Source organism: Grampus griseus, assembly GCF_964374135.1.
Source record: "Grampus griseus genome assembly, chromosome: 7".
NCBI lineage: Eukaryota > Metazoa > Chordata > Mammalia > Artiodactyla > Delphinidae > Grampus > Grampus griseus.
This window is the reverse complement of record NC_139001.1, coordinates 4,483,690-4,510,349: the sequence shown is the minus strand read 5'-3', so window position 1 is coordinate 4,510,349 and position 26,660 is coordinate 4,483,690. Positions and strand designations below refer to the sequence as shown.

Here is a 26,660-nt window from a genome sequence, read left to right as displayed (position 1 = left end):
TTCCCAACACTCCAAATGATTAGATTAATTCAATCATGATAATTCTATTCCACTCATCATTTAATGGTTTGGGGAAGGACAGGTTTAAGCCAACTGAGGCCAATAAGACACAAAGAAAGACTTCCTCAGGGCTTCTAGAGAAAACAGCTGGATCTGAATAGGAGGCTGGTTGGCCCAGTTGCTGGAAGCCATTTAGTAGGGACCAAGAGAAGGACCATTTTGAGGGCAAGGCTGACTTACTGAGCTTGAAAGGCATCTGGTTCTTTGATGATGTCACTGAGACTCAGAAACCACCAATCCTGAAGCCCGTGCTTCTTGTTAGGAGAGATACAAGGGAGGCTGGAACCAAGGGGCTGCCTGGTGGGGCTGTGACTATGAGAAGGAGCCCCCTGGGGGTACTGGAGCCATGGAGATGCACGTGCTGCAGTAGAAGCTACCTGAGGTGGAGGAAGAGGGGGAGAAATACCTTGGCTTTTCCCCCTCCCCCTCCAATTCCCCATGGTGTCTCCGTTGGCTGAACCCAGTCAGAAGCCAGCTGATATGGGGCTCCGTGTTAGCTTGAAGGGGCCCTGTACCCTATCAGGACGCAGAGCAGAACACAGAGGCAGCAGGGACTGGATCTGGGGGCACACATGCAAACAGCACAGCACCCTCACTTACATCATTGATTTGATGTTTTTAATGAATCAGTTCTGCCTTCTACTTCCTTTAATGTGTAATCTGACCTACCACTGTGCTCTTGCTTTCTTGGTATAAATTTATCTCCATCTTCCTTTTCATGCCATTCTATTGACTCCTCAGCTTAACCTGTCTGGTTTTATGGATTTAAAGACGAGATCTTCTTGCATTCCATAAAGGATGGCACACAGGGCACACAATTTTTCAGATCTTCTTCTGGATCTTTTGATGAGAGGTACAGATTTCGTCTCTACTCTCAGGATGCTATCTCATTTTTCTTCTTCTGCCCTTCCCCACAATGAATCCATTAATTTTTTTCTGTATTCATCTCTGATTAAGGTGAGATCCAGACACGAGGTCTGTCAACATGCAGGGGAAGTCCATGGTCCCGTTCTCTGTTCACCTGTGAGATGGTGGAGGGGCAAAGTGGAGGAAGGCTGACGAGGGCGATGCCCAGCCTCGTGACCTGTGCTCCACCAGGAGGCCTCTTCCTCCCACCCTCCCCCCAGCAAGGTAGCAGGTTACCATGGAACTCAGGTTCCTCAGTTTCCACCTCTGCACTTTACTGCATCTCCCATGATGCACTGCACCTCCACAAGCATCCCCTACTGCCCGGTGGACTTAAACTATTTGTCTGTAATGTCTGCCTGATTGCCTGAAAACTCAGGGCCGTGGAGCAGAGCCGCGTCAGCCCTTCCTGACTCAGACATGAGATCTTCCTGTTGGTGCCGTGGGTTTGCTTCCTCCCCCTCCCCCTCTTCCTTCCATCCTTCCTTCCTCCTGTCTACGTCTTCACAGATATTTTAACATGAAGACAGGAGCAGCTGCCCATTTAAATTGGTAATCCTATTACTATTATCATCTCTGGTCCCCTCCCTACCCCAATTTTGTTTTTTCCCTAATCCATTACTCTCACAAGCTCCGGCTTAAGTGGGCTTTAGAGAAGGAGAGAATGAACACGGTAGGCTGAGCTGCAGAGGGAGAGCCAGGCAGGCATGCATCTTCCCAGCCCAGCCTCGCACCCCACCGTGTGCTCTTGACATGCTGGTATTTCTGGCTTACACGAGCCACCACTAACATGCCATTTCCGGGAGCACAGTGAATTCCATCGGCCCCTTTTCTGTGTTGGGAGGAAACCATGCCATTGAAAAGAGCAGTTCACACTGGATCCCTCCAGATCTAGTCTGTCTGTCTTTACATGGTATCCTAGGCAATTCCTGCATCTTCAGACTTTCCTCAGGCCAATCTGGACTCTCCAGCTACCCTCCCATTGGCCCTCTCACTTCTCTGCAAAATATTCAATGGTTCCCAGTGACTGCATGCTACCTGGACATCCCCATCCCTCCCCTCAAGCCCCAGCCCCCAGGAACAGCTGCCCTCCCTCAGTAAGAGCTCCCCTCCTCCAGGCCCCTCCTCCCTGGGTCACGGACTGTGACAAAGTCTTATTGCCTGTCTCTGGGAATTCATTTCCTGTCTCTCCTCTGTTCCACCTCTCTGGGGCTCCCGGGCCCTTCCCAACCCCTCCGTGCTGTGCCCCCCTCACGTTTGCCAGGCAGCTGGCTGCCTTCATTATTTTTACGCCAACACAGTTTAAAAATCTCCGCTGCCTCCTTGCTGTCTGTGGAGAAGCGGCTGCCACGTTACTCTGACACGCTGATGGCATTAGGGTCCGCGCACACTCTCTTCAGCTAATGAGGCGGCAGAAAGAAAATTAAGGGGAAAAATCACACGGGCACACTGCTTTCTATGTAGATGGAGAAATAAAACAAAAGCAAGGAAAACAGAGGCGCGCTACTGCTGATAGCTTATCTCCCCGCTCCCACGGGGGCAGCGTGCAGGCACTGCTGTGTAAAGGCAGGGAAGGGAGCCCTGGGTTTTGACTACTACGACCCCAGGCTCGCCCCACGGAAAACTCTAGGAAATTGGAGTGTGAAGTCACGTTACCTAATTCCGTAATTCGGTAAAAAGAAAACAAAAACTTCAGGTCCATATGTGCAGCGTGGTCAATGCCCAGAAGGAGAGGCAAGACCAGAGGTTTGCAGATATTTCTAGAATCTGTCATTCTCGCCCTCCACCTCCCATTTCCCCTTGCTCCAGCTACCTGCATCCCTCACCTGGACCGCACAGCAGCCAGGGGTTTCCCAGAAGCCCCCAAGAGAGCATGTTCTCTACCCCTGAGCAGAGAAATCACCCTCCAATTCTCACTGGATTATGTCACCTGTCCTGCTTAAGATGACGTAATAGATTCCTATTTTTCTTAAGACAAAGGCGCAAACCCTTAACGGGGGCCCTGCCTAGGGTCCCGGCTCTTGCTGTTTCCCCTCCAGCTACTGGGTCATCCCCCCACCCCCCACCCCTGCACACATTGCAGAGTTCCTTCTGCCCCAAGACCTTTGCACCTGCTGTTTCTTCTGCCTGGAATGATTTCCCCTCCCCTCTTCACGCAGCTAAGTCTCCAGTCTTCAGATCCAGAATCACTCTCTAAGCCCTCGAGGGGGCCTCGGACTCGCTGCTCAGCCAGGTCTGGCCCCTCGTTTGGTACCTTCGAGGTCTGGAGGGCCTTGGCTTTGCAGCTTTTCACGTCACAGCAATTTCCCAGGGGTGTGTGTGGTTGTCTGAGTCAAGGCCATCTCACCCACCTGGCTGGCGCTCCATGAGGGCAGGAAATACCCATGCTCCGGTTCAACACTGTACCACCAGCACGGGAGCACAGCCGCTCCCTAGAAATGTTTGTTGAATGAATAAGTGTTTAAGGGATGCCTGTGGGGGAGAGCTTTCATCACCAGTGTTGGCCTGGCACTTCCCCAGCTCCTGGGCAAATCTAAGTGTGAGTTTTTTATGACTGCCCAGGTGAGGGGCAGGAGGAGAGAGGCACGTGAGCAAAGGCCTTTATCCCAGACCAAGCATCCAACCCACGAAGTCAACTAGCGGCAGCTGGTCTGGTTCCACCCTCGTGGGCGTTTCTCTGCCCTCCTGCCCGCTCTCCTCCAGGCCGGGCCCCCTGCGTCCCGGCAACTTCCAGAATTCAAACCTGGCCGCATCCTGACATCGCACCTGCACCTGCCCTCGCGTCCCCACCTGACTCTGGTGTTAAGTAGCGGTCAGCCGGGCAGAAAGGCCTGGCATTGTCCACATGCTTTGCTTTCCCAGCCGTGACACCGCTTTGATGTTTGCGGCAGCGCAGTGCGCGCGGCTCCGACGGATGCTTCGAGTCCGCCTGCTGCGGCGCTGGTGCCTTTGTCTGGGCACCGGGGAACTGTGATTTATGTCATAAGCTCGCTGTGAAACCTTTTGCCTCAGTAATTCTGAGCTCCGTGGGTGTCTCTTTACATCTATTTAAAGCGCGGCTGCTGCCCACGGCTGGCGTGCTCTGTGACATTCCCCGGTGCCTCTGTGTACGCCTCGCCATGGCGCTGAGTCCTGCCTGCAGAGCATCTTTGTGGCTCGTTTCAGCGTGTTTGCTGCGCGCTCCACGGGGCTGCTGAGCGAGTCGGGTCTGCGCTTTGATGTCCCGCGTGCTGATTAGACCCCTTTCCCGGTGGAGCACATGCAGGGGGTCTGGATGCTGATGCCACATTTCCAGAGCGTTCGCCCTGGTTGTCCTGGGGCGAGGCCAGAGCCTCACAGGCACTTGTACGTTGGCTTGGAGGATGTCCAGGTTGGTAGTAAACGCGCTCTTGCCCGCAACCTGCTCCTAGCCGGGGGCGCCGGGGGTGGGGTGCTGGGGGCAGGGGGCTGCGGACCTCCTCCGCACCGCCCCCTGCCCCCACCCCCACCCCGAGGTGTGGGCGGGTCTCAGCGCAAAGACATCGGAGGCCCGTTTCCAAAGATTTTAACTGCAGCGCCGTGCCCCGGAGTTGCTGGAATCCCCTTCTCTCATTCAACAAACTGACTGAAGGTTCCCTGCACTGTGCTCTGTGAAAGCCTCAAAGTATTAAGATTTCTCAAAGAAACTCCGGTTCTTTCCGCAATGGTGTGGAACTGCTGGGAGATTCATCATCATCTCCAGAAGCCAAGCACCTCTCGTGGCCTCTGGGTCCCCGTTGTAACTAACTGTCCCCAGACCCAAACCCACAGCCACCCCGCACCCCACCCACTGACCTGCTCCATTCCTGTGTGGCTGACAAAGGATGTCATGAGGGGATCCCAGGACAGGGCCCCTGGAGGCCCAAAGGGGAGGCACTGGGTTTGCTCTGCATCTCTAGGTCAGGGTGGGGTGATTCCCACAGCCTTGGAGACAGAGTTCAGGTGCTAGAAGTCCTGTCCCCCGGGATGATGCCTGTGGGGCTGCACCTCGGACATTGAAACCTGGACAGCGGTCTCTAACAATCGAATGCCTTCGAGGCTAACAAAGGATTAGTACTGGTCACCACTGAAATATACTGTTTTTCTTTAAAAGAATTTGTCCCAGGTGTTTTTCACTGTTGGGCATCATGTAAAGTCTTGTTTCTTTCTTTGTTGTTTCTTGTTCATTCTTTATGTCGTTTCACACCATAAGGGCTGAAGGGTGCATCTTGGTTTAAGGCACACACGGTGTGAACTGGAGGGGTGGTAGGTTTCCATTTTATCGGTAGATGGACTAAGCCTGCTAATATTGGGAAACGTCTAAATGTGAATCATGAATATAAAAGGGAAGTGTTATAGAATACAGAAAGGCTGGCGTTTCTTCCCTTTCAAGAGTCCATGCACGGCGTGGAAGTCACTGCATTAGTAGAATGCCTCAAGAGGATGACTCGAAGACGGTGCAAGACTCGGCGTAAGAAACTTGTCATCAAGTTTGTCAAGTAAGGAAACACCCAGGGAATTGTCTGGGTGGATTTTCCATTCTCACCTGTGTTTTGAGAGACAAGAGTTTTACTCTGTTTGCATCTGGGATGCAAAGTTAGCATCTGAAAGAAATGTGTGAATCTCACTATTTCAGACCATCTAGACCATCTAGCTGTTGTCCTTTTAGGATAACAGCTTTTAGGCTATTTGTGTAAAGCTTATCAGGCCAGACACGTCTCTGGCATATGACCGGTGAGTCTGGGATAATTTTTAAATTTAGCACAGCCAATTTTACATCGAATGGAATGACCTCCCTTCAATGAAGTCTTTCGGGGGAGGACAATTGCTTATTTTAACTAGTATCTTGGGAACTTTCCTTTTGGAAACATTTTGTCTTTATTTTCTCTGATAAGAAATGTTTATTCTTCATCTTTATCATTTCAGTGCAGATCTGACACGTGGAAAGGCGACAAGCGGCTCAGAGCCAAGTCTGCAAAGTGGGGTTGAGGTCCCAACACAACCTTGACCCTGAACAGGGCATTTCACCTGATTGAAATCCAGGTAAGGGAATGTCAGGAACCTGGTGTATTTCACAGGCGTGTGGTGAGGACTGAATGAAAGAAATCTGTGAAGTGCTATCATTAATCCTATTAATAAGGTGGATGGTCACACTGCGTATTTCATTTCAAGCCAAATACCAGATGCGACAAGAGACTGATTTCACTGTTCATCAATTACACCAAAAACAATCTGCCAAAATATTTTGAGCCATGACGGCATCATAGAAACAAGGGCCTGGCGTCCCCAGGTCACAACTCTGCAAGGTCTCACTCGAGTATGCTTGTTGACCCCCCAACCTTTTCATTTTCTAGTGACTCTAGAAAGGGTTGCCCAGCCCTGGCTCCTCAAAGTGTGGTTCCAAGACCTCACCCTCATCTCTAGTCTTGCTAGAAATGCAGACTCTGCCATCCCCTCCTGCGGGATCAGAATCTGCATCTGGACCAGTCTCTAGGGGGCGTTCCGGGCCCCTGAAAGTCTGAGAAGCGCTGAATGCCCCCCGGCGGCAGGCCGGGTCCCTGCGCTGCCAAGTCCTCGTGGCCTGTCCCCGACCCCTTCTTACCTTGGGGAAGGCGTCGGGCCACACGGTGGGGGAGCCGTGGTTGAGCAGCTCCTGCAGCGTGCGCTGCGGCGCGGCCTCGGGGGCGCAGGCGGCCGTGTGCAGCACTCGGGCCAGCGGCGACGCACCCCCGTAGTCGAGCGCGCCCGCGTCGGCGCCGTGCCGCAGCAGGAGGCGCGCCAGGCCGTGGCGCGCGTGGCCGCAGGCCTTGTGCAGCGGGCTGCGCTCGTCCTCGTCGCGCGCGTCCGCCGCCGCGCCGCACCGCAGCAGCAGCGCGCACAGGCGCAGGCAGCGGGCTTGCTCGTCGGGCCGCCGCGCCGTGCCGCACGCCGCGCTCAGGGCCGTCTCGCCGCGGGCGTTCCTCGCGTCCACGAGCGCCCCGCGGCCCAGGTAGAGGCGCGCGTGCTCGTCCAGGCCGTGCTGAGCCGCCACGTGCAGGGGCGTGTCCAGGCCCGCGCCGCCCACGCGCTGCACCGAGGCACCGTGCTCCAGCAGCGCTTGCGCGCACCTGCGGGGAGGCCAAGGTCAGTCACCCGGGCTGGGCCCGGCGGACGCCCCGGCACCGGCGCCCTGTCTCCCCCAGCCCGGCACGCCCTGCCTGCGGGTTCCGGCGCTTCGGACCCCCCTCCCTCCCCACAGGGGGGTGTTGGCTCCTAAAACAACCAGGACAGGAATCCAGGTCTCCCGTGCCCCGGCTATAGGAGTTCAAACTGAGCTGGGGAAAAAAAAAAAAAAAAAGAGATTAAGGTAAACCTGGGGGTACAGGTTACCAAATGGTGGCAACAGCTAGGAACTTTTCCTAAGAACCCACGCGCCGCGTTAATATTTACCTTGTAATTTGTAACTACTTGGTGCTACCCTGGAAGGTAATGTGGTTCAGGTGACGGTGCTGGAAACACGAATTACCCGGGCTCTTTGTCACAGGTGGCACTTGAAGGGTCTGGGAGTCAGGGTTCTAAGGAGGGCCCCTTCGGCCGTCGGGCTCTTTATCAGCCGGCAGGTACCTGCGCTTTGGCAACGGTGTGAGGCAAGGCTTGCCTTACTCCCTGGGAGGGAATCTATCCATCCCTCAAGACACGGACACAGAATGGCACTGGGGTGTCCTCAGACAGCACTGGATGCATGGGCGAAACCCGCAACCATGCCCAACTGTGGGACTGTCTTGGTTTCAACCAAGCTCTCCTTGAACAGACTGTGGATTTTGGCTGTTGCTAAATCCCACGATGGTGTCCTGGGGTTTGTAGGCTCCCCTGGGACACTGTGGTCTCCCCCAGAGGTGGGTGTCTCCTGCTGCTTCCAGGTCCATCAGGTGGATCCCAAGACTGTCCTCTCCCAGGAGAGCAGCTTCCACCTGGGAGAACTCCAGGCCCCTCACTCCAAGCCCAGGTGGCATTTGCTGACTGGGCAGGCCCATGCTGGACGTGGGGCCTCAGACACTGGTGGGGAACTCAGCCTGGACCAGCCTGAAAGTAAGACAGTCTCAGAGACCCTCCCACCACCCTCCTCCATCTGCTGGCCCTTGTCCTTCACGGGCACTGCCGGAACACCAGCCCCACTTCAGTCCCCCACTCCCGGGTCACCTCCTGGACGTTGCCATCAGTGTGTTTACTCCACTTCTGGCGTCTGACGCGCCAGCATGCTGACTTCACGGTGTAAGGCTCTGGTCCGTCTCGCTAGCCCTCCTGTTGGTACTCTACTCCTCTCTGCTCTGTTGAGACTTGGGTCATCGGCCCCTGGCTTTCTCAGCCCTTCCTGGCTTCACTTCCTTCCCTTGGCAGCCCTCCACTCTCTCTTCTCGGCATCCTCAGGTCCCTTGAGTTGAGGGGACGTGGCCGTCCCCTGCGTCAGTTGGCCACATTTTCAGCTGGGAACCCAATCATCACCCACCCGCTCTTCCCCGCCTTGGCTGCAGGGTGCTGCTGGAGGGAACACCATGCATGGAGATCGGCCTCTGGGCTCAGCTGGTCCTCAGGGCCCTTTGGTTCTACTTCCCAGGACTGAGCACCAGCTTCTCCTTCCTTGCCCTTTACTGGCTGTTCCAAATGTTGACCGCTGTCCCCAAGAGGTCCTATTTCTACTCTCCTCCTTCTCAGCAATCTACCCCTGCTTCACTCAGAGTGCACGTTCTCCCAGGAACTGCCGTCCTTCCCGCCTTGTGCCGTCTAGTCGGCCCCCATACCTGTTAGCGTCTGCGTCTACACGATTGCCCTCTCCTACTTCCATGAGTCTGAGGAAGGGGCTCCCTCCGGATCCTCTTGCCCCAGGTGTAGTCCTCTTCTGCTTCCTTGGGGGTCTCGCTCTGGGCAGTACTTGCTCTTCGCTTTCCCCCTGTCCCCCACCCCCTCTTCAGGGGGCCACTCAGCCCCGTCGATTCCATCTCTTGAATAATCACCTGAACTGCTTCCTCCCTCCATCCCCGTTGTCACCATCCTTTGTTGAGGCCCCCAATCATTTTCTGTCGGAAGCTAATGACAGTCTCTTAATTTGTTCCCTGTGCCAGTCTAACAAGCTCCGTACTATCCAGAAAGAGCCTTTCCAGTGTGAATCGTAAGACCTGTGCCCGCTGAAAACCCAGAGGCTCCTCCCGGCGGCTGAAGAAAGCCCAGGCTCCTTTCCGCGGGACACAGGACACTGCGTGCTCCAGCTTCCGTGGGCCTCACCAGTTTCATTTCCTGATGCTCCATCCCGTGTTTCGATCCTCCCTGACCAGGTGTGGTTCTTAGGACACGTCCTGTCCTTCCTTCCTCTTCCTCTGGGTCACACGTCTGTGTTGTCATGTTCCTCGTGCCTAAGTGTCTGGGCGCAGCCTTTGTCACACTGTGTTTCAAATGTTCGCCGGCACGTTTGATTCCTCTCTTAGACGGTTGGCTCCTTGGGTGTAGAAATGGGGGGTTATTTATCTCTGCTTCTCCGCGCCGAGGGCAGGGCTAGCCCACTGTTGGTGTTCCCTGAGAGCACGTTGCACACACGCACTTCGTTAATGAACTTCCTCCGGTTTTCCTTCGTGTGGTGGCTGTCTGTCCTGTTCTTTACCTGACTGGGGCTCTGAACGGGATCCTCTGGGGGTTTCCAGGCCGGAAGCTGCTGCCCTTAAATCTGTTTGCATTTCTACCCAGGGACTCTCAATGTTTTAAATCCTCTCTCTGTATTTCTCTAGCCTCCATGTCAGCAGTATCTTGGGAAGTGGTCTGTCTTGGGTGGAAGATCTTTACAGACAAGTACAATTTGATGTGAAATGTCCTTTGGGACGATAACCAGCTAAGAGAAGATGCAAATTTGACAATCAGAGTGCTTCAGATCTGCTTCCTCCTTGCCTCTCTGGGAGGAATTTTGAACAGTGCAGCAGGAGGTTAGAAATCAAGGGTTCCGTCTCATTTTGCCACTGAGCCTGTGTGCACTCACAAACAATTACAAAACATTTTCTTCTGCTCTTTTTTTTTTTTTTTTTAAAGCAGCCCAACCTCTCTGAAGAAGCCCACCGGGGAATATAAGTGGGTCTCTTTTCCACCTCCACAGCCTAACAGGCTGACGGCCAGGTTGCTCTTTGCAACAAAGATACCTTTCAGAAGAATGAGGACGCTGGCCCACCCTCTGGAGGGCTGCAGATGCCCTTTTCATTTTTAATGGAGAGCTTCTAATTGGCTAAACCTTGGTACTTCCTTAGAGCAGATAATGATGTAAGTTGCAGACCACAGGCAGGAGAAAAAAACAACACAACAAATTGACTGGGGCACATAGCTGCTGGCACACACTGGGCAGTCATTAAAAATGAAGTTGTGGGAACCTGTTTAATGACATGGAAAACTATTTGCAGTGGTCATGTGAAAAGATCGGGTTACAAAACCGCATGGAGCACTCGCATTTAAAAAAAAAAAAGAGCAGGTGTGTATGTGCATATGAAGAAAGCCTAGAAATACACAAGCCAGCGAGTTTACCTCTGGATAATGGGGTGATGGTGCTTTTGTTTCCTTTCTGCCTGCCTGTATTTTCAAATTCATTTTCCAAAATGAATCAGAGTTGCAGTTTGACAGAGGGACAAAAACAGAGGTTACTTACTAATAACAAAACCATCCCCCACTGCCACAGCAGCATCTCTTGGATTCTAAGAATGTCAGCTCAGCTTTCCAGGTTTCCAGAATGCTCTCAAATTTTCCATTGATCTGTCCAGGCGTAAGCAACGATCTGGGAAAGCACGTATGGCAGTGCCTCCGAGAAGGTGAGTCGAGAGGAGCGGGTGGGAGTGGGTGGAAGGTCCTCAGGGCTAAGCAGAGCAGTGATAACAGTCTTGGGGACCTGCAAGACCTGACCTTGTATGGGTCCGTGTCTCCAGTCAAGGAAGAGGTGGTCCAGCAGGGAAAGTACCACCCAAGCCTTTGCAGGACTGTGTGGGAAACCCAGCTTTGGCCAAGCGCTTTCCTCCCAGGGGAGATTTTGTGAGCAGGTTTCCTGCTATCCTGATAGACACAAGAAGGAGGGCCTGGAGCCAGTGTAGGACAGTCGCTGTCGGGAACCAAGGGTAAGTTCCCATCTGACGATGTCAGAATGACTTGTCTCTGTCTTACGAGATTAAGGAGCTGCTGTGTTGTCTGAACAACCTCAGATATGAAGCAACTTGGGCAAACACTCCCCACCCCACCACCATCCCTCATCCCCATCTTTGATAATGATCGAGGTGACAAGCTGTTATGGGGCCCAAGGTTGACAGCACACAGAAAAAGTGGCTTGAGCCAAAAGGCAGGAGTTAATAGAGATGAACCCATCAAGGGCTGTTGAATGAATGTCATTTTAACTTATTTCTAAAGAGGGAAGTGGGGCTCTGAGCCTACATCCCACACACCGCTCCCAGCCACCTCCAGCATCTTCCCGAAGCGCTGGCTTTCCCACTCGCCTCGCAGATGCAGAAAGGTGCCGAGTGCCTCAGCCCGGGCTTCCTCACTGCTCACCTCTTCCTTACCCTTTCACACCACCTGCCAAGCCGCCCTGCGCCCCACGAGACAGAGCCAGCTCCGGGCTTTCGTTCTCCCGCGTTCCTCCTCACCATCCGTCTAGTTGCACAAAGCCCTCAAAAGTGGTATTTCACAGCCTCTGGTTCTGAGCTGGGCGGTCAGTGCATTCCCCAGCACATGGTCTTTTTATTTATTTTTAGAAGAATGTTATCTTTAGTCCTTGCAACAAATCTGTGTTGTAGGTGGAGTTTGCGGGGGGGGGGGGGGAATTGAGGCTTAGAAGAAGACCAGTGATTTGTATAGGGCCATCCAGCCCAGAGGCGGCAGAGCAGAGACCCTGGCTGCTGTGTCTGGCTTACTTCTCAGTCACCCTACCCGCCCGGCTGCTCTTCCCGTTGGTACTATTTGTTAAGCACCTTTTATGAGCCGGGCACGGTACTAGGCATTTCCCGTAAGTTCTCTCTAAGCTTCTCATTCATTGGCTCATTCAATAAGTAGAGAATTTCCCCCATGCTCTGTACGCCAGCAGCTTGTCAAGGCGAGGGGGAGCGTCTCTTCTCTGAGCACTCCACGGGATTCCTGGACAGACTCACTGACAGAACACCGAAGGCAGCAGAAGGCCAAGGAGGTCTCCTGGCGCGTGGACCTCGTGCTGTACGACAACACACAACAGGAACCTGCTGCTCGTCCAGTCCTGTGGGCACCTCCGTGCCACAGATTTCATTCTCCCTGGTTTTCAGTGAAGATGTGTTTGAGGGGTCAGCAGTGATCTCAAGGGCGGGGACCTGGGATGTGATGGTGACGCCACAGAACATGCTGCTTGAGATGTGAACCCCAGCTACCGCTGGCTAAGAGAGTGAGTCAACGACCTAACGATGGTCCTGAAAGACAACAGTGACAAAGAACTATTAAACGTAAGGCGAAATTCACCAAGATCGCTTAAAGTTTTTCAAGGGGAAACAGGCATTGCTTCTAAGCCCTTTGTCAGGTGTGTTCAGCTTCTGTCTCTTGAGCAACGGTTTCAGTGGCTGGACGTCGCCAGAGTCCTTGGGCAATCCTTCACTGTCCTCCTCCCGTGGTTGCTGCCCGAATCCCTTCTGACAGACGGGAGGGGCTTCGCGCCAGGCAGTGTGCTCAGCGAGAGTCATGGGTGTCATGAACCAGTCTTGTTGAATCATCTTTATGCTGCTTTTCCTACTCGGAGTTGACGCAGAGGCAGATGGGCTGGAGACGTGTCCCCGGGGCAGGGTGGCTGGAGCCCGAAGCCTGGGTCCGCTGGTGGGGGCAGGCAGATCGGCTGGATGCTGGGCAAGGCAGGAATGGGGGGAGGCAGGGGACAGAGGGGAGAGACCTGGGAGGAAAACACAGCCGTGCTTTCCATTGAAAGGAGACTCCCTCTGCGGATCGACTCCCCAGCTGGCTCCAGACGAAGGGTGGGGAAGCCGCTGCCCTGACTTTGATGGAGGAGCGACTCCACTTGGTTTCCCAGGACCTTCTGCTGAGCCTATCCTTGGGGGACCTGCCACCCGCCCCTTTCTGCTCTGTATTTTCTTCTCCCTCCCTTAGCATCTCCCGGGATGCTAAGCTGTGAGACGATCAAGCATAAAGGTTTACAATTGAAAGGGCTGATGTGAACGGACAAATGCTTAAGGGTAGCGGGGAGATGGAGAGGGAACCTGCCGGCCATTTCCATCCTTGCGTTTCCCTTAGAGCAACAGCTGCCGTTTAATTTGCTTCGGAAGTGTTGGATGGTTGTGGCCGCAGCGGGTATTTTCGGCAAATTCTCCCCGGACAGCGAGCGAGATTCTGCCTTTTGGGGGACTGAGGACTGATTTAGGGAGCAAACTTAGAGAAGTTATAGCTCCACTGTTTGCTTCACTTGCCCTTGAAGGAGTATCTGACTTTCTGGAAGCTTTACCAGTGTCCCCGCCTCAACAAGAAATGGGCAGCCTTTCTCTCCTCCCCCGGCCCCAGCACGCTGGATGAAGAGGGAGACCCAGAGGCATCAGAGTGAGGTGAAGAGAAGGAGGAAAAGTGAAATAAAAGACTCTACTCGCTTTTTAGGCAGGGATGAGGGTGAGGTGGGGGGGAGCTGGGACTTGTATGAGAGAACAGTTTTATATGCATATATTTTTTAAGTCAGGTAAATTTGCATACAGAGAAACGCACAGGTGCAGAAATCGGCAAAGGAATACAAGTTTGTAACCAACATCCCAGCCAAGACGTAGCATATTTTCATCTCTGCAAGAATTTCCTTTGTGTTTGCTACCAGCCAGTCATCACCCCCACAGGCAACCATGGTTCTGAGTTCTCTCACCATGTTTTGCCTTTTCTAGAATTTTCTACCTTTTTGTGTCTAGCTTCTTTAGCTCCACAGAATGTCTTTGACGCTCATCCACATTGTTGCATGCGTGAGTAACTCATTCTGGTTTATTTCTGAGTCATATTTAATTGTATGGACTCACCATAATGAAAAAATTCATTCTCCTTTTGATACTGATGGGCATTTGGGTATTTCCATTTTTTGGCTCTTATGAATAAAGCTGCTATGAACATTTTAATGTAAGTCTTCTTGTGGACATACGTTCTCATTTCTTTTGGATAAATATCTAGAAGTGGAATTGCTGGTAGGTGTATATTCAACTTTAAAAGAAACTGCTGAACAGTTTTCCAAGGTGGTTACATCATTATACACTCCTAACAGCAGTGTGTGACGTTTCCGTTGCTCCACATTCCTGCCAGTGTTTGGTGTTGTCTGTCTTTTTGACTTTAGCCACCCTCACGGGTGTAACGTAAAGCATATTTCCTCATGGTTTTAATTTGCATTTCCCTGATGACGAGTGATGTTGAGCACCTTTCTGTTTGCTTATTGGCCATTTGTATATCTTTCCTGAGGTGTCTGATCAAGGATTTTGCCCAGAGGGTGAAGGTTTGATTTGGCCTGGATTACCTCTTTTAATTCCTGACAGCGAGTTGTCTGTATTCAAATAGAACTTGGCAAGTGACCAGAAAACTGAGGAATCTGCCTGAGATGCCAGACGTGGCAAGGAAGGAGGCTAAACCTACGATAGAACATGTTTGGAAGGTCGTGATTAGAGATGAGCAGAGCTGCTTTCTGACTATCGGCAGTTTTTGAAAAAATTAGGTTAACAAGGGAGACGCTACCTCTCAACATCCGTCTCCCTTACGGCGCTTGGCTTTCAAACCTGGCTCTGACAGTTTACACTGTGCCACTTAACGGCAAAACATGGGCTGTTGGTGAGCCTCAGGTTTCTAACCTGTAAACTGGGGATAACCATGCCTTGCAGGCCTGCGGGGAGGATCATAGCATGTAAGACACTTGCAGGTGCTCAGAATGTGAAGTTCTGGACTTCCCTGGTGGTCCAGTGGTTAAGACTCCGTGCTTCCACTGCAGGGACGCGAGTTCGATCCCTGGTCAGGGAACTAAGATCCCACGTGCCGCATGGCAGAAAAGGAAAAAGAAAAAGTGAAGTTCTTCTGCAAATATCAGATCATCCAGTGGGAGTAGCCCCTAGCTGACACCTTGTTCTTTAATATTCCTTGAGATGCCTCAAAGTCCTGTTGAAGCAGACCATGTTTTCTCCCCTCCACTTGAACAACGATCCGTCACTCATCTGGGATGTGGAGAGTGGACCGTTTAGTGGAATATACATCGATGCTCATGAGCTGGAACCTCATGCAAGCAAACCTCCTGTTATTAGGCAAAGGCTTTGGGGGTTGGGGCGAGGACTCAGAATAGTTGTCCCTGTTCAAATCCTGACCAGAGAGTGCCTTTCTTTCCTCAGGAAGAGTCATACTTCCTTCCTCTCTGCCCAGATTTCAACGTGCCAGGTCTGAGTTAGAAAAGAATTGTCCAATGATTTTCTTCAATAATTTTTTCCTCCCAAGATAATTAGCTGCTTCCACAAGTCCAATTCTGGCTTACGAATGAATTTTTATTTCGTTGAATTGACACAACTGGGACCAAGAAGTAAACTTGCATGCTTTTTAACTAATACGTTTGTGAAGAAAGCAAACCCTCCTCACTTTTGTTTAAATCAAGACAGCTTTAGATGAGAAAAAGAATCAGGACTCTGTTCATTCTTTTCTCATTTTAATTATCTCAGAATTTTAAAAAGGTCAAGGAGAGGAGTCTGATAATAAATAGGGCGAGGCTGGCATGCAGGCTACTAACGTGAAGAGAGTAACTTTACTGGAACTTTTCTTTTTGGGAAAATCTCTTCAAAAGGCTCCTAGATTAAAGCTCCGATATCCCTTTTTGTGTGTTGAATTCTGAATTCTGAAGCTTGCTGGTTGGAAGGAAGCACAGATAATTTTTTTTTTAAATCCCAGGAACTCAGAGACTCAAAGGTTTTAAAGTCCTGCACCCATGGAGAATTGCTGACTAAAAGGGGAGGCAGCAGAACTGGGTCCCTAGGTGTGGAGACCATTGTCATCAAGAGTAAGAAAATGAAGTGGCTCTGTATGTAGGTCAACGACCCCCTCTCTACTGTAAGGTAAAAAAATTAAGGATGACCTAAAATCTACTATGTATAAAAAGGTTCTGGAGAAAGCAGCTCTTTCCTGTCAAAGTGATAATGTTTATACTACTGGAAGCCAGACCTCCTCGGAGTCTAACTTTAGGGGGACTCTTCAGAGCTGAAAAGCCGTGGTCTAAACCTCAGGCCCTCTCTGACATCTGTTAACTTTTATCCTTCAAGGTAGTTGGCTATGTTATTGTAGAGGTGTTCAAGGGGACCCGCCAGCATCTTCCATCAAATCATTGATATTCTAAGTCAGCTGTTGCATAGTTCTGCCTGAACTTCTGGTGTGTTTGTCGCATATCTTAAACTTTCCCCCAATAGCGTGGATTTAACGAAGTCAAGACTGTCAAATGAAATCACCAGGGAGAAAGAGTCATGTAGAGAGACGTAAGGAGACAGAAGAGAAAAGGAGAAGAAAAAGAACAAAGAGGAAGAGAAAGACAAAAGAAAAGAGAGTTTAAAAGCCCCATGTTAATATAAAGACATTTTAAAAGTCTTTCTTTATTAAACAATGTGCTACATCTGAATGATTTCTGAAAAACCAGCTGAAGCCAGGAAATGAGTTTCTATCGCACAGTGTGTAAGCCGAGTAGCTTGAACGGTCTGCATGTGTCTCAGCTCCGAATGTAAGCTTGTTGGTTTGTCTTAAGGGCTGTTGTCAGGATTCACAATATTTTGTGTTCTGAGTAGGTGATAATCCTCATTTCTTAGTAAAGGGCAATATTTTTCTAATACTGTAAGGTGGAAGTTTGGAGCCCAAGGTATGAAGAAAACTTGGTTTTTAAAACTCCTTCTATTTTAAAATTATTTTAGATTTACAGAAGAGTTGCAAAGATAGTGCAGAGTTCCCAAATGCTCTTCATCCAGCTCCCTCTGAAGTTCACATCTTATATTATTATGGTACCTTTGCCCACATTAAGAAATTAACATCAGTCCAAAACTATTAACTGACTTTGTTTGACTTTCACCACTTTTCCCACTAATGTTCACGTTCTGTTCCAGGATCCAACCCAGGATACCATGCTGCATTTAGAGAAGTTAATTTTGAACAACAGAAAAGTAAATATAGACATGCATTCTTGGAGGGGTGGGAAGCATGGTGTGTTCCTAGACATGCAATATCATCAAATGGGTTATATTTTCCATAGGAATATGTTATAATTGGGAATATGTTCTTGACTAGGGATATTACTGGGAATAAATGATAGATGACCAACAAATATGGAGATAAAAGAAACCACAAACCCCATATTAATTAAAAACAGTGAAATGTTTTTTCAATTCTCGTAAGATAGACACAATGATTATACAAGAGGCCTCAGGAATTGCAGTCAGCACCTACGTAATTCTTAACTATATGCAAGGTGCTCTTCTAAACATTTTTCCTACATTAGCTAATTTAATTCTCATAATAACCACCCTACACAGTAGGCTCAAATATTACAGTGAGACACAGAAAAATGAAATAACTTACCCAAGCTTGCACAGCTAGTAAGTGTTGGAATTGGGATTCAACCCAGACCTCGGATGTAGCAAACTATGTACTTGTAACATATAAAATTGTAGGGTATAAAAATATGAAAACTGAGTGCAATCAATGTAAAACTGCCTAATAATTTTGCCCATTTTCTTAGTATATAGAAAGACATTTGCTTTGATTTGATTGGCTTATGTCCTTGAATAGAGCTGGTGCCTCTTTCTCTCCTAGAAAATTTCCAGTAGAGATCTACCAGCTCACACTCTCAACTTCCGTGCACATAGTGGATTCTACATTCTTGGCTCAGTGTCTAGCACCTGCTGTAAATTACCTTCCTTTCCTTTGCAACCAAAAGCATCTTGCGGGAATAGACCGTGTATAACACAGCGCAGCCCCAGCATCTTGTAGAGTTCAACAACTTGCGACTGAATGCTTGTAGGGAAGGAATCATTATTGGATGAACTTAGAGCTGTGCTTTTCAAAAATAGATGGGGTTTCTATAATTTTGTCACCAGATGGCAACTTTGTACACCAGCAAATCATCTACCAAATGACTCAAGGATAGAAATTGTAAGTTAAAGTGAGGTAGAAGTTAATCTTTATTTAGTATCCATGCAGAATAGCTATCTACTTACAGCTTTAAATAATCATTGAGAAATATATTCATAAGCATTTCTACTTTGACTCTTATATCTACATATCTTATCTCTCACAACTATGCCTTATGTGAATCTGAAATTTACAAAATGAACAAAGTTAAAATAAAATGTTATTCGTACCCAGATGATAGAATTGATAGACAGAAACATTAAAATAGTTATTAGAACTGTATTCCGTATATCTGAGAAGCTAGAGGAAAGCTTGAACATGTTAAGTAAAGACATGAAAGATATTTTAAAAAGACCTAAGATTGGGCTTCTAAAGTTGAAAATTATAATGTCTGAGATGAAAAATACACTGGATGGGATTAACGGCAGATGAGGGATTTCAGAACAAAAGGTAAATCAATTACATAAGAAAAAAATGCAAAAAAAACAAAGAAACAGAGCATTAGTGAACTGTGGAACAACTTCAAGTGGTGTAACATATATGCAGTTGGAGTCCCTGAGGCAGAGGAAGGGATCATATAGAAAATATGTGAAGGGATAATTGCCAACAATTTTCCAAATTTGATGAAAAGTATAAACCCACAGATCCAAGAAATCAGTAAATCTCAAGGACAAGAAACATGAAGAAAACTACATCAAAGCACATCATGATCAAATTGCTTAAAACCAGTGAAACGGAGAAGATATTAAAGCCAGAAAAAAAGGACACTATATACAAAAGAACAAAGATCAGATAGATAGAAGATTTAAAGATTAAAAATTCAAGTTAGGGCTTCCCTGGTGGTGCAGTGGTTAAGAATCTGCCTGCCGATGCAGGGGACACAGGTTCGAGCCCTGGTCTGGGAATATCCCACATGCCACGGAACAACTAAGCCCGTGAGCCACAACTACTGAGCCTGCGCGTCTGGAGCCTGTGCTCTGCAACGGGACAGGCTGTGACAGTGAGAGGCCCGTGCACCGCGATGAAGGGTGGCCCCCACTCGCAGCAACTGGAGAAAGCCCTCGCACAGAAACGAAGACCCAACACAGCTAAAAATAAAAATAGATAAATAAATAAATTTATTTAAAAAAAGAAATAAATAAAAATTCAAGTTAGATGACAGTGGAGCCATGAGTGTAAAACACTGAAAGAAGAAAAGAACCTGTCAACCTAGAATTCTCTACCCAAAAAAAGTACCTTTCAAACACTCAGATGAAATAAAGACTTTTTCAAACATACAAACTCCAAAAGGTTTCATCCCCAGCAGACCTTCACTATAAGAAATATTAAAGAAAGTCCTCCAAGCAGAAGGAAGATGATCCCAGATGGAATCTTCAGTCTATACAAAGGAATGAAGGGAACTGGAAATAGGAACTACATAGGTAAACATAAAAACTTTTTTTCTTATTATTTCAATATATTTAAAAGATAATTGACTTTGAACAAAAATAATAACAATGCATTGTGGGACTTATATACAGAAGTAAAATCTATGATACCAATAGTGCAAAGGTCAGGAGGAGAGAGATGGAAGTATAGTGTCATATGGTTTTTATATTATACATGAAGTAGTATAATACAACTTGAGGGTAGACTGTGGTAAAGATGTATACTATAAACCCTAAAGCAACTACTAAAATAACAGAACCAAAAGTTATATATAATAAGTCAAAAAGGGAGATAAAGTGGAATCATGAAAAATACTCAGTATAGAAGAAAGTAGAAAAAGAAGAAAAGGGAACAAAGAATGGATGAGATGAATAGAAAGAAATAACAGAATTTGAACATAATCATATCAAAATCCCATTAAATGTAAATGATCTAAACACCCAACTAAAAGGCAAATACTACCAGATTGGATTAAAAAAGACTCAATTATAACCTGCCTACAAGAAATCCACTTTAAAAATAAAGACACAAACTGAGCATGGCCTTCAATCAATAGTCAGCAAGGAACTGAGACCTTCAGTCCAACAGTCCCAAAGAACTGAATTCTGCCTATAACTATACGAATTTTATAGCAGATTCTTCCCCAGTTGACCCTTCAGGTGAGACCCTAGCCCTTGTTGACACCTTGATGACAGTCATATGAGAGACTCTGCAGTAGAGGACCCAGTGAAGCCACACCCAAACTCTACCCACAGAAACCATGAGACAATAAATGGGTGTTGTAGTAAGTCTCTAAGTTTGTGGTAATTTGTTACATAGCAACAGATAACTAATGCAAATGGAAAAGGGTATACTATGCTAACACTAATCAAAGGAAATCTATATTAATGTCAGACTGGATATTTTAATATCAGACAAAGGAGACTTCAGAGCAAAGAATATTACCAGAGATAAAGAATATCTTTTAATAATGATGTCAGTTCTTCAAGAGGCAATAAAAATGCTAAACATCTATGTAACTAATAATAGAGCTTCAAAATATTTGAAACAAAACTGATAGAACTGCAAAGAGAAATAGACAAATCCATGATTATAGTCAAGGATTTCAACACTCCTCTTTCAATAACCTGTAAAACTAGTAGGCAGAAAATCAGTAAGGATATAGGAGTTTTACACAACATTATTAAGCAACTTGACTTAATTGACATTTATACAACACACCACCCAACAACTGCAGAATATGCATTCTTTTCTGGTGCACATGGAAATTTTACCAAGATAGAATATATTTTGGATCATAATACTAGACTCAATAAATTTCAAAGGAGTAAAGTGATACAAAGTAAGTTCTCTCACTATAATGGAATTAAATTAGAAATAAATAATAGAAAGATATCTGGAAAATACCCAAATGTTTGGAAACTAAATAACACGTTTTTATACAACCTATGTTTCAAAGAAAAAAAATCGAAAGGAAAAAATTTAAAGGGAAATTAGAAAATATTTAAAACTGATTGAAAGTGAAATTTTAACATATTAAAACTTGTGGGATTCAGCTAAAGTAGTACATAGAGGGTACATGTATAACACTGAAAGCCTATATTAGAAAATAAAAATCATCAAAGACATCAGCTTCCATCTTAAGAAATAGAAGAACAAGAACAAATAAAACTCAATGTAAGTAAAGAAAGGAGGACAATAAAGATCCTATCAAGAATCAATGAAAAATAAAACAGTAAAACAAAAAAGAAAATCAGTAAAACCCAAAACAAGACTGAACAGGGAAGAAAGAATAAAAGTCACAAATTCCAGTATCATGAATGAGAGTGATGATTCTACAGATTCTGCAGCTATTAAATGGATAATAGGGAACAACTTTATGACAATAAATTTAACAATTGAAAGAGATAAATGTCTTGAAAGATACAAGCTATCAAAACTCACTCAAAAAGAGAGAAATATCCTGAATAGCACTATAGCCATTAAAGAAATTGAATTCATAGCCAAAAACCTTCTCATAAAGAAAACTCCAGGCCAAGATAGCTTCACGGATGAATTCTACCAAACATTTAAGGAAGAAATAATAACAATTTTACACAAGCTCTTCCAGAAAATAGACAAGAAGCGGACACTTCTCAACTCATTTTTGAGGCCAGCATTACTCAGATATCAAAACCAGACAAAAACATTACAAGAAAAAACTACAGATCAATACCTTTCATGAACATAGATGCAGATTGAAAAAACTTCAGCAAATCAAACCTAGCAATTTATAAACTGTGGTCTGAAGAATGCAAGGTTGGTTTAACATTTGAAAATCAATCAGTGTAAATAATTATATTAACAGACTAAAAAATACACCATATGATCAACTCAATATATGCAGAAAAAGCATTTAGAAAATTCAATATCCATTCATAGTAGAAACTCTCAGCAGAGTAGGGATAGAAAGGCACTCTTTCAATCCGAAAAATGTCATCTACATCTAATATCATACTTAATGGTGAAAGATTTAATTCCTCTAAGATTACAAATAAGGAAAGTTGTCTGCTCTCGTTACTTCTATTCAACATTGCACTGGGGGTTTTATCTAGTGCAATAAAGCAAGAAAAAGTACTACAAGGCATCCAGATTGGAAAAGAAGTAAAACTCTTTTTATTTGCAGATGACATGATGGTCTACATAGAAATCTTATGGAATCTATGATAGGCTACTAGAATAGTTAGTAAGCTTAGCAAGGTTGCAGGTTTCAAATTAACATACAAAAATAACTTCTTATCAATTTATGCAGTAGCTACCACAACAGAGATTTGAATAAAAATATCACTTTCAGGGCTTCCCTGGTGGCGCAGTGGTTGAGAGTCCGCCTGCCGATGCAGGGGACACGGGTTCGTGCCCTGGTCCGGGAAGATCCCACATGCCGCGGAGCGGCTGGGCCCGTGAGCCATGGCTGCTGGGCCTGCGCGTCCGGAGCCTGTGCTCCACAACGGGAGAGGCCACAACAGTGAGAGGCCCGCGTACCACAAAAAAAAAAAAAAAAAATTGTTAAAAAAAAAATCACTTTCGAAAGCATCAAAAATATGAAATACTTAGGGATATATCTGACAAAATATGTTTAAGCCCTGCACACTAAAAACTATAAAACAAAGCTGAAAGAAACTAAAGATCTAAATTATTGGAGAGATTTACCAGCTTCATGGGTTGAAAGATTCAATATTTTTAAGTCAAGTCTCCCCAAACTGATCTATAGATTCACATTAACCTCAGTCAAAACCCAGCAGCTTTTTTTGTAGAAACTGACAAACTGATTTTAAAATTTATGTGGAAATGCGAAGAGGCTAGAACAGCCAAATCAACTTGGAAAACGAAGAATGATGCTGGATGCTTGACGATGTCTTACAGAGTTACAGTATTCAGTACAATGTGGTACTGGGGTCAAAAAGGACCAATAGAGCAACGTAATGGAGTAGAGACACAGAACCACAGCTCTGCCGTGGAGCCCCAGCGACTTGCACGTATCCACACAGGCCATGCAAACAAAAGTTTGAACCACTGCTGACCTAAGTCTTCGCAGAGCACCTTGTGATCCTCCAGAATGAAAGTCTTGTAAGGAGTTGCTACAAGACCATCGTCCACTCACCTCCCTACGGCCCCTGGGAGGCCGTCCTGAGACGTTTCTCATCACCTCCTGGGTTCTGACGAGGTCTGGGACTTCCTGCCTTGCCCCCCTCAGAGTAGAGCTGCAGACTGTAAGACTGCTCACCTGAGGTCTAGATTTGGGTGTTCTGTATCAGGGTCTCCTGCAACTCACATTGCCATTGTCTGGCCCCTTTCGTTTGGGTGTTGTCCTTTGTGGTGTGTGGGACAGGGACCGTGCAGAATTGGTACTTCTGGCTATTACTCTTTTCACTGTTTATGTAAGCGTTAAAAGTCCGAATCTACGAGTGGCTCTGTGGATCTTTACCAGTTGAATCGGTCAGGCCTTGCCCTGTGTGTGTACTTGACAAGAGAGCCAGAAATAAACCCAGACATATGTAGTCAGTTGATTTTCAACAGAAGTGCAAAGGCAAATCCATGGAGAAAGGAAAGGCTTTTTGACAGATGGATATCCACATGCAGAGAAAAAGAAGCTTCAATCCATACCTCACACCATATTCAGATATTAACTCAAAATGGGCCACAGACTTAAATGTAACATATAAAATTATTTTAAAAATTTTAGAGGAAAACATAGGAGGAAATGTTTGTGGCCATGGTTGGGCAAAGATTTTTTTTTTTTAAAGATAAAATAACCCAACACAATCCCTAAAAGAAAAAAAATGATCAGCTGGATGCCACCAAAAGCAAGAACTTCTGTTCTCCAAAAGACACTTTTCTTTTTTTTTTTTTTTGCGGTACACGGGCCTCTCACTGTTGTGGCCTCTCCCGTTGTGCAGCACAGGCTCCGGACACGCAGGCTCAGCGGCCATGGCTCACGGGCCCAGTCGCTCCACGGCATGTGGGATCTTCCCGGACCAGGGCACGAACCCATATCCCCAGAATCGGCAGGCGGACTCTCAACCACTGCGCCACCAGGGAAGCCCCAAAAGACACTTTTAAGGAAAGAAAATATAACCCAGAAACTGGGAGATAATATTTATAAATCGCATGCCTGACAAGGGACTTGTATCCAGAATATATAAAGAAATCTCAAAATTTAAGAAGAAAACAAACAACCCAATATTTTCAAAGGGCACAAGATTTGAACAGGCACTTCACCAAAGAAGATAAATGGATGGCAAATAAGTACATGAGAAGATGCCCAACATCACTTGTCATCAGGGGGATGCAAATCAAAACTACAATGGAATATTCCTAAGTACCTAAAGAATGTCTACAGCTAAAGAGTGACCATACCAAGTATTGGAGAGGATGGGAAGCATCTAGAACATTCATATATTGCTGGTGGGAATGTAAAATGGTAGATCCAATTTGGAAGGTCATTTCCTAAAAGATTATCTTTTAGTCATATCACGTGACACAGCTCTGCCTAGGTATTTATCCAGGAGAAACGAAAGCATATACCCAGAAAAAGGCTGGTACACAAATGTTCATAGCGACTTTATTTGTAACAGCCCCAAGCCTGAAACAGTCAAGTGTCTTTCAACATATGAGTGGATAGATACATTGTGTTATCCTCTACCCTGGAAGATCACTCAGCAATGAAGAGGAGTGAATTATGGATACACACAACAGTATGACAGCTCTCAAAGTATTGGGATTGACATGTACACACTGTTCTATTTAAAATAGATAACCAACAAGGACCTACTGCATAGCACAGGGAACTCTGCTCAATATTCTGTAATAACCTAAATGGGAAAAGAATTTGAAGAAAGAATAGATACATGTATATGTTGAACTGAATCACTTTGCTGTACCCCTGAAAGTAACACGACACAGTTAATTGACTATGCTCCAATATAAAATGAAAATAAAAAATGTAATATATGCTTCAAAGCAAATCTTAAAGTAATATTGCTGCATGAAAGAAGCCAGACAAAAGAGACTACATTCCATTCACATAAAATTCTAGTAAATTCAGACTAAACTATAGTGACCAAAAGCAGATCAGTGGGAAATTGGAGGAGCAGGAGGGAGAGGTTACAATGGGGCAAGGGAACCTTTTGCTGGTGATGGCTGGGTTCACTATCTTGATTATAGGGATGGTTTCATGAGTGCATGGCTGTGTCCAAATTTATCAGATTGTATACTTTAAGCATGCGCAGTTTACTAGATGCAATTACAACGCAGTAAAGCTGCTTTTGAAAAATATATTGTTTTCAGTCACTTTCCTTCAAGACTCCTGGTCGTCCACGTGCCTTTCTGAGTCCCTGCTCCACGTGACATTGGTAGGCGGTGCCCCTCCGCCTTGGTCCCTGAGAGCCCAGTAGTCCTGCCTGCCTGCGCTTGACATGGTGATTTTAGTTAATCGTCATCACAGAGACAGAGGCCAAGAAATTTTAATCCCAAGAACAGGGACTAAAAGAAATGTCAAGATGACACAACGCAAGCTGGGCCCCCGGAACAGAAATCCTATGCAATGACGCGGTGGGCCCCCGCCGTCTCTCCCAGGACCTACTGGACCCCGAGGGGACAGACCCTCCGCAAGGACAGCCGCGAGGCTGGACCCGGCACCATCAGAACTTCCAGAACCCCGGCACCTGGGAGGGGGTGGGCCCCGAAAATGCGGGCGCAGCTCGGCTGGCTTGTGGGACGCCGAAGCCCCGCCCGAGGAGCTAACCATTTATGTCACACTGTGACAATTATTCTGCATAAAATTATCATTAAAAACCCTAATTTTTCAGCCTCCAACCCCGCCAGTGGCCTTTTAGCATTCTCCAGCGCCGGCGTCTGCGGGCCGGTGATCACCGGCTCATTACCTCCGTGTGGCGCCTGCCCCCCCCGCGCTCGCAATCAAGCGCTAATTAAGCCGGCGCGGGGCCCGGGCTGGGGCCGAGGCCCGGGCGGGGGGCCCGGTGGCCTCCAAGGGGCTCTGACGGACGTGGCCGAGAGCTCCCGGGTCTGGGTCCCGGTCCGGGCGGGGTCAGGCGGCGGGCGGGGCCGAGGCCGAGGGTCTGGGGGCGGGGCCTGCGGGGTGGACTTGGGGGCGGGGCCTGGAGCGGTGACGCAGGCCTGGTCCGGGGTCTGAGTGGGGTCGGGGCGCTGAGGGCGTCCGGGGGCAGGGTCAGGGGTCGGGGGTCGAGGGTCGGGTGGGTGGCCGGGGCCACCCGGCTCCTTACCCCAGCGAGGCGGCCGTGCGGCAGAGGTGCAGGGGCGCCAGGCCGTCGGCGCTGAGCAGGTCGGGGTCGGCGCGATGCTGCAGCAGCAGCTGGGCGCAGGCCGTGTGGCCCCCCAGGCAGGCCTCGTGCAGGGCGCCGCGGCCGCCGGGGCTGGCGTCGGGGTCCGCGCCGCGGCTGAGCAGGTGGCGCACGCAGGCCGTGTGGCCCCGGGCCGCGGCGATGCACAGGGGCGTGGTGAGCTCGCGCTGGTACTCCAGGGTCCAGAGGCCTGGGGGTGGAGGGGAGGTGGGGAGAGGTCAGGTGAGTCGGAGGACGCTGGTGGGGAGCGGTGTCCATTAAGACTGAAATAGGGTGAAACCATCTCTTAGAAGT

At 47.7% G+C, this 26,660-nt stretch overlaps 1 protein-coding gene across 4 annotated transcripts in view; it reads right to left on the bottom strand.

Annotated features, from left to right (window-relative positions):
- ASB18 (ankyrin repeat and SOCS box containing 18) overlaps window positions 1-26,660 on the bottom strand; it is a 63,079-nt gene that overhangs the window by 11,121 nt on the left and 25,298 nt on the right. For 3 of the 4 annotated variants that reach the window (XM_082658701.1, XM_082658702.1, XM_082658700.1), the window contains 2 exons: window positions 26,289-26,556; window positions 6,566-7,070 (listed from right to left, as the gene is read on the bottom strand). The exons of the other annotated variant lie outside the window; for it this stretch is intronic. In XM_082658701.1, the coding sequence (XP_082514827.1) occupies window positions 6,566-7,070; window positions 26,289-26,556 (773 nt within the window). The remainder of the gene's footprint in view (window positions 1-6,565; window positions 7,071-26,288; window positions 26,557-26,660) is intronic. 4 annotated transcript variants of the gene reach the window in all.